The sequence below is a fragment of the Anguilla anguilla genome, chromosome 6, assembly GCF_013347855.1.
Source record: "Anguilla anguilla isolate fAngAng1 chromosome 6, fAngAng1.pri, whole genome shotgun sequence".
NCBI classification, from domain to species: domain Eukaryota; kingdom Metazoa; phylum Chordata; class Actinopteri; order Anguilliformes; family Anguillidae; genus Anguilla; species Anguilla anguilla.
In genome coordinates, this window is record NC_049206.1 from 7,307,207 (window position 1) to 7,331,247 (window position 24,041).

The window sequence follows — 24,041 nt, forward strand, 5'->3', positions numbered from 1 at the left end:
CTGCCAGCCACCATCTTCTGGTGCTCCGGTTGTCTCGTAAAATGGTGCGTGCTGTGAAAGAAAAGGCTGTGAAAGGCCGTGCCTGGTTTTGTTGCATTTAGTAAATCTTCATCAATAGGCTCCGGCCCAGAGACATGCATGTATGTCTATTGTTATAATGAAAGACCCCTCCTATTTTGGCTAAAGAGTCTATAGGCGTTGATATACAAGGTATGCATTACATAATTTGCACGCTGAAGCAATTTTGAACTATTTTACACAGTTCCGTGCTCATTTTGTGTTCTGGTTTCCATTTATCTTACCTGAAAGCTCAAGCCAGTCTTAATTTGGCAAGGGAGAAATATGTCGTGCCAGAGATGAGTTTGAAGATGTTTACGCTGTCATTTGATGAAATAAGAATCTCTTAAGCAATTACCGTTAAACGCTAACAACACACTATAGAAAGATGAACTGAGGACAGGGGTATGTGTTATGGGGTATTCACAGCAGTAAACGTGAAACTAACCGAGAAAGTTCAATGGCAAGTAAACTGAGTTGATTTTGAATAACCGGTTACTTTGAGTGACACAGGAGTGAAATAGATCCTTAAGGGAAAGGGTGAGGACCAACTACAGCAAGGACACCCAAATCTGGCCCCCCCAGACCAGGAGTCCAGCTGGTTTTCTCTTCTACCCGATAGTTAATTCATCACTTACTCACTTGGTGCCCCAGGTTTAAATTGGTCCTGTTTGGAGGGGAAGACTGAAAACCAGTGGTAGTACTGGTGTCGAGAGCCAGACTTGAGCATTCCTGTCCTACAGAATATTTCTCAGCCAGGGGGTATTGTGTGGTGTGTTTTGTGTGTGGTTTTGTGGTGGCATTGTGGTGGTACCGTGTGGTATTGTGTGATATTGTGTGGTATTGTGTGATATTGTGCAGTATTGTGTGATACAGTGGGACAGTTTTGTTGTTACATAGAGTGTTTAAGTTAATTATGCTTCCTGGAGTGTTTTACAAACAGAATAAATAAATGTGATAGAGGGAGCACCCAAATATTGTGGAATAAAGAAGAACATGGATAAACAGCTACAAAGATAAATAAATAAATAAATGAGAATTCCATAGCTTTATGAGGAAATCTACACGCATGCATGTTACATCATACTCATTTTATTTATGCCCTTGATTTGCCCAAATTACAGATTATTGCGATGAACTGATCTGTCTGTGACCGATTACAGATGGACGTATATCGACCCAGAGGAAACTGTATGCTTGAGAGTTTATCTCTTATTACCTATTGATTAATTATTATTGTTACTATTTTATGTAGAGCAGAGTACAGTCGTATATATCACTGCATGTATTCTTCTGCGATATGCATTGGATATATTTAACCGTTAACCGCAATAGCGTGATGAGCAATGTACCTTCACAACAAGCTCTCCTCCTGAACAGTATTCATTTTCTGCTTTTCTTTCCCAGCGAATATCGACTTTCCTTTGCTGTAAAATAATACGTCGGAACTATAAAACCGTTGAGAGAGTGCGGCTCTCTCTCCCGCTGAACGCGGGTGACATCTTAACGCTGATGTGCGTTTCATGACCCCCGCGACTGCGGCGCAAAGCAAATGTTCCGGAAACCGTATGGAAGCCATTGCGGGGAGCGATGATGATGTTATTGCGCCTGCAGTTGAGGTGGCGGTGTGAGAACGTCGCGTCTGGATCCACAGGAGCGATCCCTTACACGCTCCACCTCTCTCTCCGTCTCTCTCTCGCTCTCTCTCTCTCTCTCTCACTGTTCTGCACATTAGCATCTCCAAACCAATTTAGCTCCGTAATTGTCTCGCTGCAGCAGCCAGCAAATATTTACTGAGCAGGCCTGAGCCAGTGCGTCATGTAGTCACGAAAGCGCGGCGCGGTTTCGTCTGAGCTGCTTCCACGGCTGTGTGCGTTTCACACGCAGGGCGAGGGAGGGGTGTGTGTGTGTGTGTGTGTGTGTTAGAGTGTGAGTGAGTGTGTAAGCTTGTGTGTGAATGTGTGTTTGTGTGTGTATGTTTGCGTGTGTGTGAGAGTGTGTGTGTGTTAGTGTGTTACTGTGTGTGTGTGCATTGTGTGTGTATGTGAGTGTGTGTTTTAAGTGTGTGTGTGCGTATGGGTGTGAATGTGTGTGTGTGTGTGTGTGTGTGTGTGTGAGAGAGAGGGAGTGAGTGGGTGTGTGTGAGTGTGTGTGTGTACAGTATGTGTGCATGTGTGTGACTGTGAGTGTGTCTGTGTCTGGGGGTCCTATCTTGCTGTGCTTTGGTGGTTGTACCAGGTTTAGAAAGACCATGCAGCAGTCAGGCCATCGATGCTGGCATGGGCAGAGACTGCACAAACAGTCCCATACTGCACTGGTTCTGCACAGCACAGGCCTGCCCCAGCCACAACACAGCACATTAACAGGCAGTCTGACAGCAGGTGGAGCACAGTGGAATGTGTTCTGTGTCAGCACAGGTAATAAATGGCCTCTCTCTCTCTCTCTCTCCTCGCTGTGCACTGCAGGTTCAGACTGTGGGCGGTGGACAACACAGGAAGACGCTCCGGCTCCAGTGAGATCACCATTAAGACGCCCTGCCCAGCGGTGGACGATGTCAAAGCGCAAGGTGAGCTCCTCCGGGGGGGGGGGCGGGGGCGGTGGCGGGTGAGGGGGGGGGAGGGGGGGGGTGCACACAACACAGGCCTGGATTCGGTCAGAACTGTGCTTTTCCTAACCTTCACTACTCAGATGAAGAGTGTGTGTGTGTGTGTGTGTGTGTGTGTGTGTGTGTTTTCTCCTACACAAACAGTTCAGTTAGTTTAGCAGTTTATCGCAATTTAAAATTTCCATTAAATCTCCATTAAATAAATCAACATTTGAGTTTGATTGTGCGGTAAGATTACAGACAAATGCTTATCTTTTGGGGACCGTAGTACCAGTCTGTTAAAATGATTACGTCCTTGCAGCATAAATGCTACGTCGGCATATAATCAATGCTGCGTAAAGGACCTATTCCCTTCGTAGATGTCAGTATTTAAGGACAAATTCTGAGCTAAAATGGCCTCATTTTTTAAATAATAGCTCTCTCCCAGATGCTGCCCTGGCTATCAACAGCTCTGTAGAGTATAAATCAGGGGTGCTTATGCTCACACACAGAGGCAGGAGGGAGTTTAAACTGAAATGGCCCTCACTGTGAGGTATTCTGTTGCGGTGAGAAAGCTCACCGCTTTTAGAAAGTAATACTGGGGATGGAAGAGGTTTTTTTCTGATTTGACTGATAATTATTACAATGGGAATGTTTTTTTTGTTTTTTGAAATTTAACCTAGCTGTCCTTTTTCATAACTGTAACTGCACAGAGACAGGATTACCTCTGTAAAAGATTAATTTGCACGGAAATTAAACAAATGCTATAAGCTTGTGAGGCCTGTTTGAATGTATCAATCTTGTTATTTCTGAAAAGCAATGAGAATTCAGGCTTCAGGGTACGATCCGTTCATATCTCAAGGAAGAGGTTCCAGAAGCGGGGAGTGTGGACAGAGACAATGGGGGAGGGGGGGTTTAAAGAATTTCCGTTTGCCAAAGGGCGTCCTGACCCAAAGATTTTGGGAGCCTCTGTCAAGGTAAGATCTCTGTTTTTTCCTGCTTGCCATTTTCCACCTGGCTCTGAACGAGAGACAGAGAGCATATGTCACTGGAACAGACACTTCCAGATTGTTCCGCGGATCGGCGAACCTGACCCTCGCAGAAATCCTTCTTGCTCTCGTCCAATTTGCTTTTTTCCCAATTCCCCGTCAGAGATCTCCGACAAGATCTACAACCTGTTCAACGGCTACACCAGCGGGAAGGAGCAGCAGACGGCCTACAACACCCTGATGGACCTGGGCTCCCCCACCCTGCACCGCGTGCTCTACCACTACAACCAGCGCTACGAGAGCTTCGGGGAGTTCACCTGGCGCTGCGAGGACGAGCTGGGCCCCAGGTACCCGTCCTCCGCTCCTGTGTGTGTGTGTGTGTGTGTGTGTGTGTGTCTGTGTCTGTGTCTGTGTGAGTGTGTGTGTGTGTGTGTGTGAGTGTGTGTGTGTGTGTCTCTCTCTCTCTCTCTCTCTCTCTCTCTCTCTCACACACACACACACCCTCTCTTGTCTTTCTCTCTCTGTCACTCTTTTTATTTCACACACACATTCGGAGTCAGTCTCTTTTTCTCTCTCTATGTATACACACATATCTCTTTCTCTTCATTCTGTTGGTCTTTTATTACTGGTTTCTTCCTAATTGTGTCTTAATTGCTCTATTGATGTTCATATATTTCTGTAAAATTTTCCTGTTGGATTGTAACTATAGCAGTAATAGTGATCTGCTAATATGTGGTTTTATGGCTATGGGAATGAACCAAAGGCGGTCCATGCGTTTGCCTTGATTTAAAGCGAATGGAAACCCGGACGTTACGAGCCGCGTAAACACAGCGTCAGCTGCGTGGAAGTGCTGAGTGTGGTTCGCAGACCTCCAGCCTGAAGCGGAGAGGAAGCTCATCCACACAGCTGGGTGGTGAAAATGATTAACTCCCACAATCCCCCGACCGTGAGGTCTACGTGCGTCCCAGCAACGTAGCTAACGCCGCCGCTGATGCTAGGGAAGTGGCGGTTACAAAATCCATTTCTGTCGATTCAGGACGGACCTGTACGCCATTGGACACACCATGAAGGACGTCCCCAGAGGCCAGAGGTTCCCCCATCATGGAGGAAGGGGAAAACAATACTACGCAGTGACCTCACGGCCTAACGCTTTACAAACGCACGCGTGTTCAGTATCGGACGCCGACGCTTGCATGCAGAGGCACGGGGGGAACAGGTGAAAGCGATTAAGGGAGCGCCGGAGGCTCGGAGAGACGACGGCTTTCGGTTCGAAAAAGCAGCGGTCGCTTTCTGAGCGGGTCGAACGCGCGCGGAGGGGTTGATGTAATTGGTTCGCTCGCGATGTGTTCCATTAAAACGCACTTAGGGTAAAAGGCAGTTTTTTCCGGAGTGTGATTAATGTGCAATAAGCGCCTCGGATGAAATCAGGCTTCTCGAAGTCAGCAAAACACGAGCAGACGTCACTAATGGCTAATGGTCCTTAATCATTAGCGCAGACATCAGCGAGATCCCGAATTGCTGAACGAGGAGCTGATAAATCATTGTTCCATAAACTGCCCATCCTTTTTGTTCATTTCCTGCTGGAATGGGTATTTATTTATGACTTTCGTAGACTTTCCTAACAATTAGACAGCTATGTTATGTAAGTATTTCTCCATAGATTAATTTGTGGGTGTTTTTTTTTTTTTCTAGTTTAACAGTATATAAACATCTTTGTATGTCTTTGGCTGGTCTGGTGCTCCATAAGTAAGATTTCTGTCTTGCTGTATTATGTAAAGGCTTTACTTGCTGCATAATGCTTTATATATTTTATTTTATGCACCCTTATGGTGCCATTAATGTTTGGCAGCTACTTATTTGTTTAGGAATTTTTTTGTGTAAAAGGCACATAAGAATGAGTTGGCAAAGCTTATTTCTGTAAAGCTAAAAATAAGCAGTTGAAACGTAAGCGAGTCACAAAAGTAGACTGCAGGCTTTGATGTACACCTATCGAATGCCTTTTTTATTTCGGCTTTTTATTTTTATTTTTCGGTTCAGATTAACGAATGACTTGTAAAATCATTTTGCGGGCGACGTGAAATAAGCTGGCGAACCCCAACGAGCACACAAACCTCCAAATGTTCCGTGAGAGTTCCCGCTTCTATAAAAAAAAAAAGCGCATAAAAGGCATCTTTTAAAGTGCTGTAAATGCTTTACGAGCCCATTCCATCTACAGACACTCCCTCCGAAAAAATAAAATAAAATAATAATAATAATGAGAGAAGTTCAAGGAAATTAAATAATAATGTAGCGTGACCAATTACGTATCAAGCGATCTAGTCTGATGCTGGAGGATGGACTGTGCTGTTCAGACTTAAAGCTTGTCGCTGTAAGTTACTGTAAAATTACGTATTAGTCTCATAGCCTGCAAACATGCTGATACGGTAGTACACCTGCCCTTATGAAGATTAATCCCATGAAGATGATGAGTAAATCAAGGCCTCAACATGCATCCTTGAGTTTGGCTGAGTTTTGGCACGAAAATGCAGGTACTTTTCTGAATGTGAGCAGTTTTATTAATATTTATTTATTCTTGCTATTTGTGATAATTGCTGAGCTTTGCCGAACTGTGTCTCTTCGGAATAAAAATGAGCACTTGCACTTAATTCTGTAATTTCCTGAGAAGGTGACTGAATCCAGGCCTGACTGTGACCCTGCAGCCCAGATTTACCTGTGAGCAGGGAGGTACAGGGGAGTAATAACCAGGGTTCGAATTACGGGGGGGGGGGCGGGGGAGGATTTTGGGGGTCTGACCCCCCTAATTAAGACTTGGACCCCCCCAAAAGAGGTGAAAACAACAGGTCAGGGGGGTCGAAACATTTACTGATGGTAAATGTATTGTAATATTTATGATTACAGGTAAGAAGGATATATAAACGTTTCGACCCCCTGACCTGTTGTTTTTTTGTGGGGGGAGGGGGGGAGGTCCAAGTCTTAATTAGTAATCTCCCCCGTAATTCGACCCCTGGTAATAATGCCATTTAGCGAGAGATGAGAGAAAGGAAAAAAAAACAAAACAGAAGGAACTTGGGGACAGTCGGCGTAGAGCAGGAGCTGCGTACTCAGAATAAAAACACAGTTCGGGGAGATGGATGTTTTCTCCTGAATAAAACCTGTGCAGTCCCTGCTTCAGCTGTTGGTTTGGCTGAGCCTGTGGATTGCTTACATAGGCTTAGGGAACCGGTATACCTGTTCACAGAGTTGAATATTGAACGCTGTTGCGTGAAGAACAGGATCAGTTTAATAATTCAGGAGTTAAAACGTCAGGAACTGGTCATTTCAACACCTGGTTCCATATTTCCCAATTGCTCTTACATGGCGCTTGTTTACGCCTACTCAATTTGTTCCAAAAACCCAGATCGCTCGTCACGTTATAGAGGGACACCTTCGGCAGCCAAACATGTCTTTTGAGTGATTAGTACAGTCTGAAGCAATACCCATAAATCTGTACAAACGCTTTTTCTGAAACTGTTAATTGACCTTACGGTCGTAAAGCTGGATTGTTATTTCTATTTCGGGTATTGAATGGGATCGGGGCGCGTGACGTAGTTCGTGCATTGAATTACTCGCTTTCAGCAACTGCCTTTTTTCCAAGGCACATCTGGAAACATTAGACAAAAAGAATAATACACATGTCACTTTACAGTTGATAAATATGAAATAAAACGCCGCGGTGCTTATTCTGCTGGGGTGCAGCTTAGCATGCGAGCGTGTCAAATAGCAAATAATGATCAGCTAAACAGTTGTGATAATGGCTCTCCAGGGTCACCCGTAATAAAGTTACCTCTTGCTTGCACGTATTCCAGAACGGCATAAATATCCCTCCGAAGGATCGTTTTTCCCCGTTTTGCATTTTGAATTAATATCTCGTGTCAATCCAGCATTTTTTGAGAGAAGTGTAATCGAATCAAAAATCATAACAGTGAGCATTTTGTTTCCACACATATTAACGAAAACACAAAAGAGAGAGAGAAGGTGTTACCCTGTTGGACGTTGATTCCTCTTGTTTTGAGTGACTTCAGCTCACCGGAGTTCGTCCCGCTCGCAAACGACCTTGGTCGTTAAAATGCGATTTTCATCAGCTAGTCAAAACAGGAGATAATTGTCGCCGAACCGACAGAATGTAAACTGGTGTCGGCGGAGCTGGCCGTACTGAGGGTAAAGTGATTGGGAAGAGCAGGAGGTGCGTTTTTTAGCGGACTCCACTCTTTTCCCTTTGCACGCGTTGCGTCTCGGGGCGGCCTCCGTCCGAGAATATTTTCCCGCCTCTTTTCGTGCGACGCCGCGTGATGTTCCAGGCCAAAAGGTATCGCTCGCTTTTGCTTTCCCCCCCGATCACCTTCCTGCTCGTCTCCTTCTCGTCATTGCTGTGATACTGCCCTCCACACGGGGCCTACTGTTGCTTTAGAAATGCCGGATGGCTGGCATGGTGTCAGAGGGCTATGTGTAGGGCATTGCAGTCCCCCCTGTGTCCCTGTTTTATTTAGCTCCAGGAGATGGACGAGGCCCACAGCTCGGGAGTTGAACTCAGTCTTATGGGTTTGTTAATCAGTATTGCAAGGGCGGTTTTTAATTGCTTTTGCTGGCTTATTTTCCCCTCGTGCAAATTTGACGGCTTTTAAATAAAGCACCTAAAAAAAATGCCAAGAATTAAACTGTAACTTAAGAATACAAAGGAAAGGGCTTTTTATTTAGATGTAGTGAATGAAAACTGTAGTGCCACAAATGGGAAGTTTGTGTAATTATAATAAGACAAATTACCGTACAGACGTCCTAAAAGAACAGCATACACGCGATGTTTGATATATTGCACTTCGGGAATTTGGAGGTCATATGGCCAGAAAAGGCTTGAGCAGTAAAGTTTGTGTAGTGATTTAAAGGTGTGATAAAAATATTACTAGCACAATTGTGGGGGGAAAAAGTAGTTCTTCCTGTTCTGAAGTTATGTCCATTTTTCTTGGTTTCGCTTGGTGGTGGCCATTATGTGACATTATATTCTGTTCTTTTTGAATTATGATTATTGTTCCGGCATTAGTTATTTTTTATGCAGCGTGTATTCTGACAAATTGTTTGAGAGATTTTCATAGGAGCTCATAAAACATTTTAAGGGGGGGATTTATTGCCCAGCTGTCTGACATGTTATCTTCTGCGCACTGGACCAAGAACAGCATCTCGTTCAGCTCGCAGGGAAAAGATGGACCTAGAACTCGGCTGAGGTCAATTTACCCCCACTGAACACTGTGATCGGTGTGACTCATTATGACTGCTTTCATAAATGTGAGCGTTGCCCGGGAAACCGGACTGGGAACCAGTCCGCTTGGTAAAATATTGGACAATAACTAGAAAATAATTGGTTGTTAACAAAAATATTATACAGTTTAAAAAGTCTTGCATTCATTATGAAAATTGAATTAAGTACGATAATTACTGGCCACAGATCCCTATCTGGCACTGTAATCAATACTGTAATCAACAATATATTGTTATCGTGTGCACAGTTCAATAATTAATACTTCATTGAACCTAGCTAGCGACATGTGTGTCAAAGAGGCTGGTTTGGCTGCAGGGCCTGGTGGAGTGGTGTTAAGGCTTAAAAAGAGCCCAAAGAACAGTGTGTTGACTAAACTGTGTTTTATGGATGCACATTGGCTGCCTCCCTCAGTGTGTTTTCCACTAAAAAGGCTGTGCCTGACCAATTGGCTGATTAAATCTCTACTCGTGTTAATTAGTGTTCGATAAATAATCAACGGGAGGGAATGCCATCGCTCGTTGTCGTTAAAGTGTTTAATACGACACAGCTCTGAGTCATTTCATTAGAGTTTCAAATCAAATACTACTTAGTTTAATTCATTAATTAATTATCAGTATTTATTTGCTGGCATTTATGCAGGCAACAGGCAGGCTATCTATCATCTACTTTTTACTATCGGTGTCCTGAAATGCAACACAATTAACAATGAAACACCTTTCCCTCATTCCAGACTATCGACGTCTTTATGAAATAATATTCTCTCCATCTCAGCCTGTTTACCAGCCAATTGCATATTCTGTCTCCGTTTCTAATTTCCTATTAGATGATATTTTTAATCATTAAATAGGGTGGTCATGGGTGCAAAATCAGCATCAATTAAAGTATTTTTAATTTTGCCTTCTCCCGCTGGCTTCTGCGTGTTACATGCTCATTTGAGTTTAAAAAGCGTATGAAATCTGAGCCATATCTGAAAGGTCTAATTATGCGTGGGTTAAGATGTAATGGCTAGATAACACGTTCGGTATGTCAGTGCAAATTTAAGGAAAACCATCACTTTGGTACAAAAAAAAAATTAAAAAGGGTAAATTGAGGGCAACAAAATGTTTTTTTTAATTTTTTATTTAATTTTTAAAAGAATTCATTATATGGTAATTTGTCTTGACACCAGCTTTTATGGCTACCACTAAGGTGTGTTAGTGGTACAGAAAACACATTTTAGCCGTGAGAACTCTCACTGGTGGACCCCTTCATCTGACACTGGTGCTCAGTGTTACTGGTAGCGTGTGAGGTGCGCAGTATGGGCATTCAACTGGAGCCATAATGAAAAAAAACCGTTTGAGGGTTTATTTGGGTGTTCTGTTTCAACATTAGTAGGTGTGGGGTGAGTCGCCCTTCGTGAACCATGTGGCACCAGGTGCACGGGGAGGGCAGTAAACGTTCTCGTCACTTCTTAATGTAGTGAGGAAAGAACACTGGGGAAGCTTCAAACAGCTTTCAGGAGGCGCCCAGGAGGATTCTGGGAAAAAGTTAAGAACGTACCTTTGGAAACAAGAGGCCACTTTCCACTTCCATACATGCTGGGATTTATGGTGACAACCGTTGCTATTTGGAGCTTAAAATGTGCTTTCCTGAAAAAAAAAAAAAATTAAGCATAACAAACCGCAAAGTTTTTGTTTTAGGCAAATAAACATCCAGATTCTTCAAACCACTGAAACGTGGCAGGCTATCAGAAACATAAATAATTTCAGAAAGATATAAATGACAGATTCTCTTCTACAGACACGGTGATTTTATTTTGAAAGAGTGACGGAAGGGAGCAGACTGTTACAAAAAAGAAAAATAAAAAACAAAAGTCACGCCAGAAACCAAGGGAAACTCATAGACCTTGGGGCATTTCTGATTTCTCATCATTAAAATTCAATTAAGCTTTTTTTGTGAATAGTTTTCAAAGCCAGTGTTCAGGAGTTCAGCTCCATGTTATTCAGGTGACTTACAGAATGCCAATGCACTTTAGTTTAAGTCCACTCTCTAACACAGTTACCAGTAATCTACAAACAAGAAGAAGAATGTTTCCTTTGGAGTTCTGAGGTAAATCACATTTGACACATAACATGATGGAGTGAAATGTAAAAAAAACGAAATCAAGAATGGCACCTGTTATCTACATTTGACCAAAGTCGCTTGGAGGTGAGCCAGGGTTGCCAAGGTAGCAGAATGGAGGTGTCTGCCATGTGCGTAGGCTCTGGAGGTGTCTACCTGGTGTCTAGAGTCTGGTTTTCTTTTGGGAGTATGAAGGGGGGCGGTCGCGCTTGGTAGCTTGGTAGGCTAGCAAGTTATAAATTTACATAAAATGGTTACGTGATGTGATGTTAAAATATTCCTTCATTTCTCCATCTACGTCTTGTTAGAGATATATTAGTGAATGGAGTTTTTATTGTTTGTTTTTAATTAAAACAGTGCAGAGAAGTGTTTTTAACGTTATTGCAATTTTGACACACGCGTGCACGAATGTGTGTGAAGGCACTGGGTGACTTTGGTGCTTTGGTATGTGGCTTCCATGAAGCATGTGAAATGGAGTCAATATTCACATGAATTGTGGACCTGGAGGTGCGTGAGGATGTGCCACAGTCTTTTTGGAACCGACACGAAGTCTCCCGCCTTTGAGGTTCGCGAAGCCTATTTTAGCTCGGACGACAACGGCAATAAACCTCGCTTCTCAGATGAAATATTTTGGTTTTTAGTTTTGGATGGCTCTGTTTTACAGAGCGGGGGTAACGCTCTTGGCAAGCGGAGGTGTTTTTCATTTCATAACTATGATGTGAGTAACGGTGATATTCGAATACTTTACTGTGGGGGCCCGCAAAAAAAAAAAAAAAAAGGACTCTGCTTTCGGTATTTACATGGCCGACGTGCGGAGCTTCTGGTTTGGCTGTTCGGCGAGGTGAAGCTATGGTTCAGGAATGGGGAGGTTGTTTGCTGTGCGAGCGAAACCGCATTTGGGTGAGACCGGTCCCGGTGAGAGCCGCTCAGCTTCGGGCACCGAGATGGCGCTCTGGCGGTTTCACGGTCCCTCGGAAGCTTCTGGAACTCATGAAAAAAATAAATTAATAAATAAAAAGGTTCTCTTTACGCGAGTCATTTTTTTAATCGAATTCTTCGTCCCGCTCCTGTCTCGTTTCCTCCTCGGAGAGAGGGGTCTGCAGGTTAGGGTCTGTCGCGCTGATGTAAGCGCTAAAATCAATGGCGGAACCGCGAGCCGCATTTTACGAGCGATCTGCCTGCTCTGGTGTTCGATTTGCACCGTTTAAGGTGAGCGCAACAAGGGCCCGTATTTCAGCTGTTTCCAGTCTGTTAGTCAACTGTTATTCATTGGGTTTTTCCGTACAGTTCCTCCTCTGTACTTTGAAGCAAGCTCTGCAAACCTTTGAGCTATTAGCCCGCCACTGAAGTGCGGAGTACTGAACACATTTTCTGAACGTTGAGACTTTCTTCCCGCAGCGAGGCCTAACTGATGCAATCCCAAATGGACAACTTATCTTCTGACTCTTTTCTGCTAAAGCATTCAAACACTTGTCTTCAACATTTGTCCTTTGCGTTGACTGGCAAGTAGAACCAAGAGCTATTTTCTCCCACACAAGCACACTTTGGCAAGCTCGGTTATCACTAAACTACCATTATAGTATTTTTTAAAAATAAAAAATACCATAGCTAAGGTTGGTTCAAAACCCATGTGACTAAACCATGGTTCTGCGTTGATAAATGGAAAAAGAAACCTTTTTTCTGTATTTGAGAATTCTCTATTTCCAGAGATACATGGGCCTGGTTTGGTCAAAATTTTAATATGACTTTCAAACTAATGCAGGTGTTTTCTTCTTGCGAAGTTGAGCAAGCATCAAAACTTCTTCTCAAGATGGTGTTCACAAAAAAAAAAAAAAAAAAATTCTGCATTTGACTTGGCAAAAGTCATGATCAAATGCTGATTGAGTCCAGGTGGAGGTTTTTGCGGGCGTGAGTGTTCGGGTGGGGGCAGGGCGCATAACTGACAAATGCGGTTCCCGTTTTCAGGAAGGCCGGCCTGATCCTCTCGCAGCTGGACGACCTGAGCGGCTGGTGCAGGGGCCTCCTCCAGGAGCCCAAGATCGGCCTGCGCCGCGCCTCCCTCAAGTACCTGGCCTGCCGCTACACCGACACCAAGGCCTTCGGCCTCAACTGGGTGGACCTGGGCCAGGACGTGCGCAAGGCCTGCGACGAGCAGCTCCTCCCCGTTCTCTACAACGACTACGGCGAGCCCAAGGACCTGTGAGGGGCACGCCGCGGTCCGGCTCCACCGGCGGTTAGAACAAACAGGGCCGCTCCACCGTCCCCCCCCCCACGGGGTCACCTTCAAAACATACAAAATGGCTGCCAGGAAAATAAATGTTCCCTCAACTAACGTGTGGTAAAAAGCTATCCCCAAAAACACTCCAAACAAAACAAAAAAAAAAAAAGGATCTCAAGCTTAAATGCTTGTATTACTTAATTTAGTGTATATTTTCCCAGATAGCTTGCACAACAGATACCAGTTAATTTTTTGGTACTTTTCTTTTGAAAAATAGGAAGTGCTTACAGTGTGTAAATAAGAAATGTCTAACTGAACAACTTCTTTATGTGTTCTTAATGCTTGTCTTTAGCGTATACTAACGTGGGGACTTGGTGACTGAACGGTTAAACTGAAAGTCTCCCAAAGATGTATTATACAAAACAGAAAGTTTACTAAAATGTGGAATGTAGTACTTAAAACCTTAGAGCTAACTGTTGTTCAGGTCTCACTAATTTCTCTTTTTTTCCCCTATGTAAACAGTATTAAGTAGTTTGGGAAGATGGAACCATTACGTGATGTCTTGATCTGTGTTTTTAGTCTGAATATATTTTACACTATTATATATATGCCAGAACCATCTAAAACTCTCACTCTCGTGCAGCTTCAACATACAGAGTTCACACGGATGTGACCTAGAGAAATGATGTTTATTCAGAGAGCTCGGACGTGGGAAGAGACATATTATTGTAACTGGAGAAACCAAGCTCTTTACTCTGAAAAACAGTTTTCACACGTTTACCCTGGCAGAACGTGATATAGGTATACCTTTGGCATCTTTATTGTGCTAAATATGTAGGTGCTATGAATGTTATAGCTGCAGGAATACTCTGAGGCTTATCTTGGGTGCATTAAGGGTAAAAACCCATGGAAATCTGTGAATTTAACGCGCATGTTTATAAACACAGTTTTATGTTGGGATAATGAGAACAAATTATCAATTAAAGCCATTTTTGCCACCTCATTTCACATAGTTCTTAAAAAAAAATGTAAAACATGAAGTGAGGTCAACTTAATCTTAACCGCTCATCTTAATTTCGGTGTGTAGGCCTTCAATAAATGACAGTCTTTGTGTGCCTATAAATCTTTAAGATCAGAGGTGTGTATACATGAGAAAAAAAACATTTTTTAAGGATAAAGCGAACCACTCCTGTCCTCTACCTCCGTGCAGTAGTGTGAGTTTATTCACAATAGCATTGTGGTCATTTAGTCTATTATCTCAAACAGTGCACAGCCTGAAAATATGACTGAAGATCTTATATGAATCAACAAGCCCAGCCAGAAGAGGTGTGGCATGCTTCACCTTTAGTGAAGTATACTATCGAGCCTGCAGGTAATCAGAGCAGTAGGTACAATTTAGTTGGGAAACTGGCGGGCATTGTTGGGCTGAATGGCCTGTTCTACTCGTTATGATATGTTAAAGAACTCTTCTGCAGTTTTCTATTACAGCGTACACCTTCTTCTCTTCTTCTAGTGGTCAGTGAGCCCGGTGAGCAGAGGACTTATAGGCAAGCTAACTGCGTGCAGAAACTTGCAGTTTTAAACTGTATTTATGTGTACAAAATGATTTATGTTATCAAATATCAGTGAATTTTTTTTTTGACGTTTTGATGCTGAAATCATCGATCCCTTGAAGTCATCTCATCAGTCCGCGCTGATTTATGACACATTCTCTTTTTTTTTTGCAGGCTTGAGAGCCGCTAGTACGCTTCAGCAGTAGGTTTTGGCAGCCCCGAGGTCCTGCAGGCCGACCCAGGCTCGGATGATATAACCGTAATCGTTTCCGCAAAAAAAACCCGAGAAAAAAAAAACAAAAACAAACCCGAAGGTTCGCGAGGTCAGCGCGAGCCAGGCCGCTCCTCGTAATCTGCGCCGCGAAAAAGAACGCGCCGTGAAGTCCGATCTGTTTTCAGCCCAACGGCGTACCTGAGGAGGGAGGGCGTCAGTGGAAATGGAGAGAGTGTCGGGGAGGAAGTCGGCGGTGCTTTTTCAGGGGGAAACGACAGCCGTCTGGCTCTTGCTCGAGTTCACCTTGGATACTTCGCGGTCAGATTGAGTTTCTTTTTATTAGGATACAAATTCTGACATTTGTTAGAAAGAATCGCTGCTGCTGCATACGAACCTCGTGATTAATTGTTTCCCAATTCGATTTGAATGGCCTTATATCCATTATGGCCCATAATAAACCATTGGATTTTATCCAGAGCCAGTGTGAGGCATTTTAGCAGGTGAACTGGAACATCGACTCCTTGTTTTTTTTTCACAGAATAAGGACAGTAAAATGATCACCTTGTTGACTAGCAACCCCAGTACATTTCCCTGAAATCAGTGCTCTCTCATTCAGATATAAAGATTCATTCATTAGCCTAACATTCATCACTAACTATGCTTTATCTATCTAATGGCTTCATTTACTGTTTGAAATGGGCTTTTGTGCAAGGCTGCCTAAACCCTTTTTTTTTGGTGCTAATATTCATTCCAGATAAATTTCAATTAATCAAGCCACATGCATGTGCACACACAGAGGTCTTCCCAGGACCAAATTTTAGGTTTTGTGGTTATGGTACTTCAGTATTGCTTTGTAACTGTTATGGGATCATGGTGTTGAATTATTTTATTTTACGAGATATCTTAGCACCACAAATCTTTGGTAGGAACTGAACCTAACTGGCAACTTGGATTTCAAATCTAGGTACAATATATTTAAGTCCATATTTCCCTGAAACTGATTGTGGACATTTGTTTTCTGTCTTCTAACAATGACGAATGTAATCTGAAATTCAATTGAATTAGAAATTTCATACATACAATGTCATAAATACAGTATAATGTCAAATCAGAGTTGATTTGACACAGTGTATAGTTAAAATCACTCGCGTGAACTGAGAACAATCTAGTCCCACAAGGAATTACGTTTATTTCTCATTTAAACACAGTAGTCTGTATTTGTGGTTTGTATACAATAGATCTAATTAGTATTCAGTAAATAGTATGATTTAGAGACATAGAGTATGACACCATATCACAACAGCAAAAATACATTGCGAAGCTGATCACTGTGAGAAAGGAACCTTTTTCTTTTTTTTTTTTTAAGCGAGAGCAAAAAGTCACGGGTTCCTTATCACAGTCGTCACGAGCCCTTCACTACCTTAGGCCTCTGCGGGGGGGGGGGGGGGGGGGGGGGGGGGTTTAGTCTGAGTAGGAAGCTCCTAACGCTGGATGTGTGTCTGAGTCACCATGGGCCCTGGGTGATGGGACGGGGGGGGGGGGGGGGGGGGTGAATAATTAGCCTGCAGCTAAAAGCGGTACCTCGCTGATGGAGAGGCGTTCCCCCAGAGGACCCGTGAGAGGGTACGCCCCAGAAAAGCGAGGCAGCCAGGGGGGGAGGCTTTTGCGGGCATTACACCCCAGATCAGGAATGTGACTCATTCCGAAAGCAGAGGTGTCCAATCTTATCCGAAAAAGGGCCGGTGTGGGTGCAGGTGTTAGTTTCAGCCCAGCACTATGACACCTGATTCAACTAATTAACTAATCTAATAATGAACCAATCATGGTCTTCAGTCAAGACCTTGATAAGTACAATCAGGGGTCATAGTGCTCAGCATGAACAAAAGCCTGCACCCACACCGGCCCTTTTCGGATAAGATCGGACACCCCTGTCCTAAAGGGCCTGGGGAGCTTGGTAGGGCCCGCGCCCTGTACTCCGTCCATGTCGGATTTTTTCCTGCGTTCCATTTTTATGTCACGAAACTCGGTCCGTTTCGGTCAACCCCTCGGTTCTGGTTTTGGGTTTCGGTCTTCAAATCCTGACCGTTACCCGTTTCAATTTTTGAGTGGGATCACATGCGCAACATGATTGGTTGTGTGCTTTTTGCGCTTTAAGAAACTAAAATTTTTTTACATGTAGATAGCAGCTAGTCATGGTTGATCGCAATTTAAGTTCCATCCACAGTTTATTATTGTATACACATACACTCGCCATTTTTTTCTAAATCAATGTTTAAATGCTTTTCTTAACGTGTTCCCCTGTGTTAATTTGATTCTAATAAATAAAAGTCTTCACAAAGCTGAGTTTTCATGTCTGAGTTATGTTGAGAGTACATATTATAATATGACAAAATCTGAAATTATTTTATTCAAACCCAAAAAAATGACTTGAAATCACTAATTTGCGCTCTGAAATATGATATATATATATATATATATATCAGCTGAAGTTCTGTATGACACTAAAGAAGGATTGACTGCTTGAGTGTTGACAGGCCACATCTCTAATCAGACCCTCTGCCTGCGCCTGTGTGAGAAAAGCCAGTGTGGTTTCGAGTTTGAGATCTTCCAACTGACACGGACCCAGCTATCCCTGACAAAATGGCAAAAAAAAAAATTAATAAATAAAATCAAGCCAAGTCTTGACAGCCAACCCAGATCAATGACACTGTCCTAAAATTACGAATGTCTGTCTGCCTGTGAGCGCTTCCTGTTATAAAGAAAGTGCACTGTGTAAGTCTGAGCGAAGAGCTGTCAACTCATTTCAACTCCTGTACAAGCACCGTAGCGCAATCTTATATTCCCATAGGGTTACTGTTCCTGTTTGAGATTATGTGCCTGTTTAATGACAGGAGGGGTTTGGTATGTTTTGATTTACGTAGGCCTATTTAAGTGTCCTGACCAGCTATGTTGTCTGCGAAGGTTATTGTGGTGAAAAACCTAAAGTAAGCATATCCAGGGGATAGGAAGTGTCGCATTAATCACGGAGGGTTTGGAATACACACATTGCGATATACCTAATTTTCATCCTGATTTATGATCCTTTGTTGTTAGGAGAGGTAGTATCTGGTACATTGCAATTTTCAAAGAAGGAATGAGTAGCTTGTATGCTATCATAGTACCATTTACAGCAGTATTCCAAATGATCCAAAATGGCGGATGGTGACGGAATCCTCAGTGCTATCTGTGAGTAGTAACCCTGTGAGGAAGTCCAGTAACTGGCTGTCGCCTCTGGAGGGAACAATTCCCAATTACGTCAGGCAGGAGTGACACTTCTGTCCAGTTGAGTGCCTGTCGATATAGTGAATGGAAATAGGATTTTTTATTTTTTTTTTAAACGACGTGGCATTAGCCTGCACTGAATCAGCACATCCTTAATTTTGACTCGCAGAGACAGTGCTAGTTACGTCTTTTTTTCCACAAAACATAGTTCTTCGAGTTCATTTTGTTCACTTCAGAAAGAATGAAAAAATACAAAAAAAAAACAGCACCTGCATTCATGTTGAAGTTGTGGACAAATGTTGACGAAATCCAGGCCTTGTGCTTTCGAGTGTTACACAAAGTTAAGGACATAATGTGATATGCAAAGCTGTACCTGAATGTCCTTCTTTGTCCATGTTCCTCTTTCTTTGGTCAACAACATATTTCCATTTAAAAAAAAAAAATACTGGCAGGTCACTACATATAGTACATAAAACAGAAAGGGACTGGTTTAGGTCCACCATCTGTAAAGGTACTTCACTTTGTGATGTGAATCAGTTACACCCGGAATTTTGGGGGCCTAAAATTTGATTCGCACAGGTCTTGGCCTATATGTGCCACAGTGAGACGAGTGTGGTTTCTCCTTCGCACTGAGGTCATCCAACCCCAAAGCTCAGAGGATTCATTTACAACAGGATATTCCTTGGAACCTTAGTGGAATTATGGGAAATTATGAGTGGAATTTTGAGAGATACTGAAATAAATAAACGTAATCGATTCTTCAGTTTTGGATTTCCACATGTGCACAAAACAATTTTCTGCAATATGCTGCAATTTGAAATTCTGGCATGTTTTTTTCTGTATTGAAGGGTGCGGAGTAATTTGTACTTGTAATGTGTGGTGATGGAGGAAGAACATAACGCACAAAGTGCTGGGAAGTACTGAGCTATGACTTTTTTGTTTTGTTTTTTGCAATTTTGATTATCCAGAGCTACTTTGAATGCATGCAAAAGTACTGGTCAGAGATTGAACTGCAGAAATTCACCAGAGGAGGGAAGTGCAGGCCCAAGAGAGACAGCAAGTGCAAGAAGTGCAGACTCGATCGACAACTTGTTAACTACCCTATTAAGCCTGAGAACACAGAAGCCACAGGCCGTGAAATCAGTAAGTGAAGTTGGACCGTACCAGGTGTTAGGGCTCAGAAGTGCTCAAATAAAAGTGGCAGACAGGGTTGGGGTGGAGGAGATAAGGAGCGGTCTCACAAGGTGGGGCTTCAGTCTGTGCTGGAAGATGGCCGACATCTCTGCTGTTGTAACAGTGACGGGAAGCTTATTTCCCCCACCGAAGGACCAGAGCAGACGGTAGACGTGACCAGGTAGTGCAAGTATAGCGAGAGGGAGGAGCCAGGTGCGAAGGGTCGGATGATCTTTTTTTGGGGGGGGGGGGGGGGGGTATGAAGGGGTGGTCTGCTTGGTAGCCTGGTAGGCTAGCACCAAGGTTTAATATTTAATGCAGCCAAGTTTGTTGTATTTTTCTGTAAAATTTACTATTTGTTTTTACAGCGTAATATAGTGTGTTTGCTCTAGTGTATTTACTATGAGATCAGACTTACTCATAATGTGTACTTTAGCAGCCTTAATTTTAAAATATTTATTTGTTCAGCCACACTGCCCGATCCCTAAATGATGACAACTTGAGATTGCCAAAAACTCTGAAGAAAAAAAAAGTTCCACAAGTAAACCTTTCATTGCTGGGGAGATAGGGAAGCAGGGTTGAGGTTTCTGTTTGATCTTTGATATTTTACGTTTTGTTTACTTTTCCGAAGGTGACACAAACCATAGATACAGCACAATTTACAACACTGTCACCTCTAAAAAACTGCAGATAAGCAAAATCAATCTGGAGAGAAAACAAGGCAGTATTCAGTACAAACAGAGTGAAAAAGATAAAAGTGGTCTAGGCAAGGTTTAAAGTGGTGTCACTGGAAAGCGAAAACTACTAATTTTCAGAAACAGAGGTCTAACAGCCCTCAACATCTGTATATTCATTTGTAACCTTGCGAGACGGTTATTCTCTGTGCCCTGTGGACATTTGTAACTGATTTAATGTCCTGAAACATAATAAAAAATTACAGGCAGCAATTACTCCCGTCTGACTCCCTGTCCACATTTGAATATTTTGCAGACAAAGTCTCCCGACAACTCCATATATTGTACCGGGAACAATTTATTAGCGCTTGTGAATGACTGGAATCCAGGAGTCAAATGTTACAGCATCCAATGTGTGTTAGTAATCTTTATATAGGACATCTGGGGGCCCATATAAACCATCATCAAATTGAGCTGTTTTCTCTGGTTTATAGAACATTTTGAAGTGAAAGAATATCCAGCTTTTTTTAGGGTGTTTTGTACAAATCATATGAAGGAGGAAAAAGTGAAGATATAGTTAGAATAGCATTTTGTCGTATACTTTGTAAACTATTAAAGAATTTGATACAATGAGCCATCGTTCTTCACGTTGAAAAGGGATTGTTTTGAATGTCCTGGCTTTGGGTATGCATGTTAAAAAAAATGGACAATTAAACTCATGCAGAGTAATGGACATAGGAGGGCTTCATTATGAGGCCACGTGATTTAAAGTTCCAAAATGTTTAATATTAAATATGTAACATAAACTCCATTTCAGAGGATCTGTGACTGTTGGGGGTGGGGTTACGGCTGGATGCTGGGAGCCAGTGTTTGGATTATACAAAACTATCATGATAAAAACATGGCACGTGTCCTTTCCCCTTTGCAACATCTGCAAAACATGTCATGCAAATTCCTTCTCAGTAAAAAAAAGCACTCAAACCGGTTTGTGCTAAATGTATAATTTATTCATTTGTGTGTAAAGCCTATTATGGCACAAACAAGCTCATACTATAGGTACAATATTTGTATAAAACATTTCTTAAAAAAACAGCTACATCTGACACGGACTTCTTCAACAAACAGTATTTGGACTTTGGTTTCTACAATATACATAAATGGTTAAGTGATATGATGTTAAAAGATTCCTTCAATTCTACATCTACATGTTGTTAGAGATTGTCAAAATATATTAGTCTATATTTTATAAATTGGTATAGTTTTTAATACTGAAGCTCTTGCTAATTGAAATACTGTTTTTTTTTTGTCTAGTGATTATCTTTAATTCCCCTGTTAAGGACAACGAAATGAAACGTGATTTCAAGTTTGGAGGTGAAGTTGACTGGATGTTGTCTTGTGGGAAAAACCAGCAGCTCCCAGCATCCGTCTCTCCTTCCAGGCCCATTCGGTAACCCCTGGTCCATCAGAACTTCTCTGGGGCCAGGAACTTGGCTTTCTGCTGGTTCTCCTCAGCGTCTGGGTCTCGACAGGTGCACTCGTCCTGGTGGCAGTCGGCCCCAAACTGAATCACCTGCCAATCAACAAGCGGAGAAGCATTGGCACCAGTAGCGCATCCAGTCCGAGAAGTTCCGCCCCCTGCCCTTCCCGTTTTTGGAATGATTTATATTGCGAATCAAAATATTATTTTAATGGCTCTATAGCGCAGGCTACAGACGGAAATAGGAAATAGTCATGTACAAAAATGCATAAGCTCAGTCTGTCAGGTTGAGCCCTCTCTGTGAAAAAAAGATAAATTCAGTATCTCTACACAGAGCAGCACAAAGAGTAAAGGACACGCCAGACAGTATTTTTATTCACTCTATTTTGATGTGGTATTTTTTTTTCATTTGACTTCAGGAGCTTCTCTTTACAGCCCAATGGGAGCTGTTAAGCGATGAGTCAAAGGATGATTTCATTCTGAGCGACTGGTTCCTGAAGCAGCCCCCGTACCCAAGTGCAAATTAAACATTCGGAATTAAAATAGAGCATGTTGAATTCCCACACGTTGCGTCTGGAAAACAAGCTTTTTGTGCCACGGATCTAGCGTGAACAAAACATAACTGAATTTGTTTTGTTCTTTGTTTTTTTTTTGACAACATCACAGCGTGGTTGTGATTCGTTTCGGGACGAACAGCTGCGCCGTTACACCTGTCTTTACGATGTTTGTTTTTCTCTTACCTCCCCTCCGCTAACGACTTTCCAGCCACTTCTGCGGCTTTCCGCAGGAAAAGTTTTAAGCACGTGTTTGCGACCCGACAAATTCACACAGCGGCATTTTCACAACTAGTCATGAGCAAAAGAGTGGTGCTCAGGAGCAAAAGAATGGCACCTATGAGAAAGGTAGCACAGGTTAGCATAGGTTAGGTCAGAGTAATGTTTACTGTGTGAGCTGGACTTAATGTGTTCATGGCTATGAGTAACTGTTACATAATGAGCATTGTACCATATCGGACCTGTGTTTTGTTAGTTGTTCCAATGGCCTTCGGTATGTACTTATTGTACGTCGCTTTGGATAAAAGCGTCCGCCAAATAAAATGTAATAAAAGGAGTGGTACTGAGAGTGGGAGTACTGCACCCAGTGGGCTCAGACTGAACCCGTGCAGTCTGAGGTAGGGAGTCCCATGGGACCTGGGGTGCAGGACGGACGGACGGACGGGGGGGGTCAGGCATAATTGGCCAGTGTGTCGCCCAAGGAGGGAGAGTATCGGTTGGCGGTGCTGCCAGCACATGGTCCGTTTGATCGGCCAGCTGCTGGCCTGCCTGTGTATGGGGTGTCAGCCGTGAAACGCTCCTACGGGCTCATGACATCATCAGAGCTGGCCCAACAGAAGCAGCCAGCCACCTGCTGATGACATCACAAAGCCTGTCTTTACTGACGGAACTCCAGCTGTGAGTATGCAATTTAAACTGGGATGACAATTCAGAAAATAATTTCAATAGGAAATAAAATGAAGAACTCAATACTTGTGTCTTAATCGGCATATTACTCTTAGTGATTTTGGTTTAATGATATGAGAGAAAATTGGAGAAGAGTCAGTTTAGACATGATTCACACTGAATGGTTAAAAAGAGGTAAAATTACTGTTTTCCAAAATGGTGCTCTGTATTAGTTATTTAAGTCTCCTTTAGTGGTTGTTTTCAAAAGCAAAAACACTTCTCATTAAATTGATCCAGGCCATTACTTTCATTCATATTTTTTGTTGTTTTTTTTAAAATTTATTTAAAATGTTTAAATAAAAACTGCGGTTTGATTTTTGATTATAAAATAAGAAAATATCATGATTAAACTGGAAGGGTAAAAGAAAAAATGTAAATTTTTTTTTTTTTTTTAAGCTGTCCTACATACTTTTCCTTGAGAATCAAAATAAGAGGGAGGGGCAGATGAGGGGAGGTTCCCAGGAGATGGAGGGGGGGAAAAAGCACAGTCGTGGAGAGAATACTGCGCAAAGTCTTTAGCACCAAACAGAGAGGATAGACAAGAGAGGTGAGTGAATCAACACATGTTACGAATCAACAAGCGGGCTTGCCAGCTCCAGTCTAGGAAGCCTGCCATCGCCTCACGCTGCAAAGTAAACTCAGACGCCCCGTCGAAACGGCCCGCCGCGAGGAGCGTAAACACAGAGAAAGGGCCGGTCGAAAAGGCTAACGGTGATTTCGCGCGATGCGCGTGGGGGGGGGGGGGGGGGGGGGGGTTAATGATTTAATTGCGACCCCCCCCCCCCCCCAGAAGGCGTCTAGACGGAAACGGTCACCCAAGGACCTCGTTCCTCGTTAGAGAAGGCGCTCGTTTGGGGGCGAGAGGCTCTCCTCGGCTGCCAGGCCGGGGGTTTGTTGATCGAGGCCGGGCGGTAGCCGCGAGCCAAACACGCTCCGGTCGCCGCCGCACACA

The 24,041-nt window shown here is 43.0% G+C and overlaps 2 protein-coding genes across 6 annotated transcripts in view; one reads left to right on the forward strand and one right to left on the reverse strand.

The window, feature by feature from the left end:
• astn1 (astrotactin 1) overlaps positions 1-15,088 on the forward strand; it is a 323,396-nt gene extending 308,308 nt beyond the window's left edge. For all 5 annotated transcript variants that reach the window (XM_035422531.1, XM_035422532.1, XM_035422533.1 and 2 more), the window contains 3 exons: positions 2,523-2,623; positions 3,794-3,977; positions 12,986-15,088. In XM_035422531.1, coding sequence (XP_035278422.1) covers positions 2,523-2,623; positions 3,794-3,977; positions 12,986-13,223 — 523 coding nt within the window. In that variant the 3' untranslated portion in view covers positions 13,224-15,088. The remainder of the gene's footprint in view (positions 1-2,522; positions 2,624-3,793; positions 3,978-12,985) is intronic.
• A 6,320-nt stretch (positions 15,089-21,408) lies between these two features.
• Positions 21,409-24,041, reverse strand: part of pappa2 (pappalysin 2) — an 80,103-nt gene continuing 77,470 nt past the window's right edge. The window contains exon 23 of the mRNA XM_035421145.1: positions 21,409-21,683. Coding sequence (XP_035277036.1) covers positions 21,576-21,683 — 108 coding nt within the window. The 3' untranslated portion in view covers positions 21,409-21,575. The remainder of the gene's footprint in view (positions 21,684-24,041) is intronic.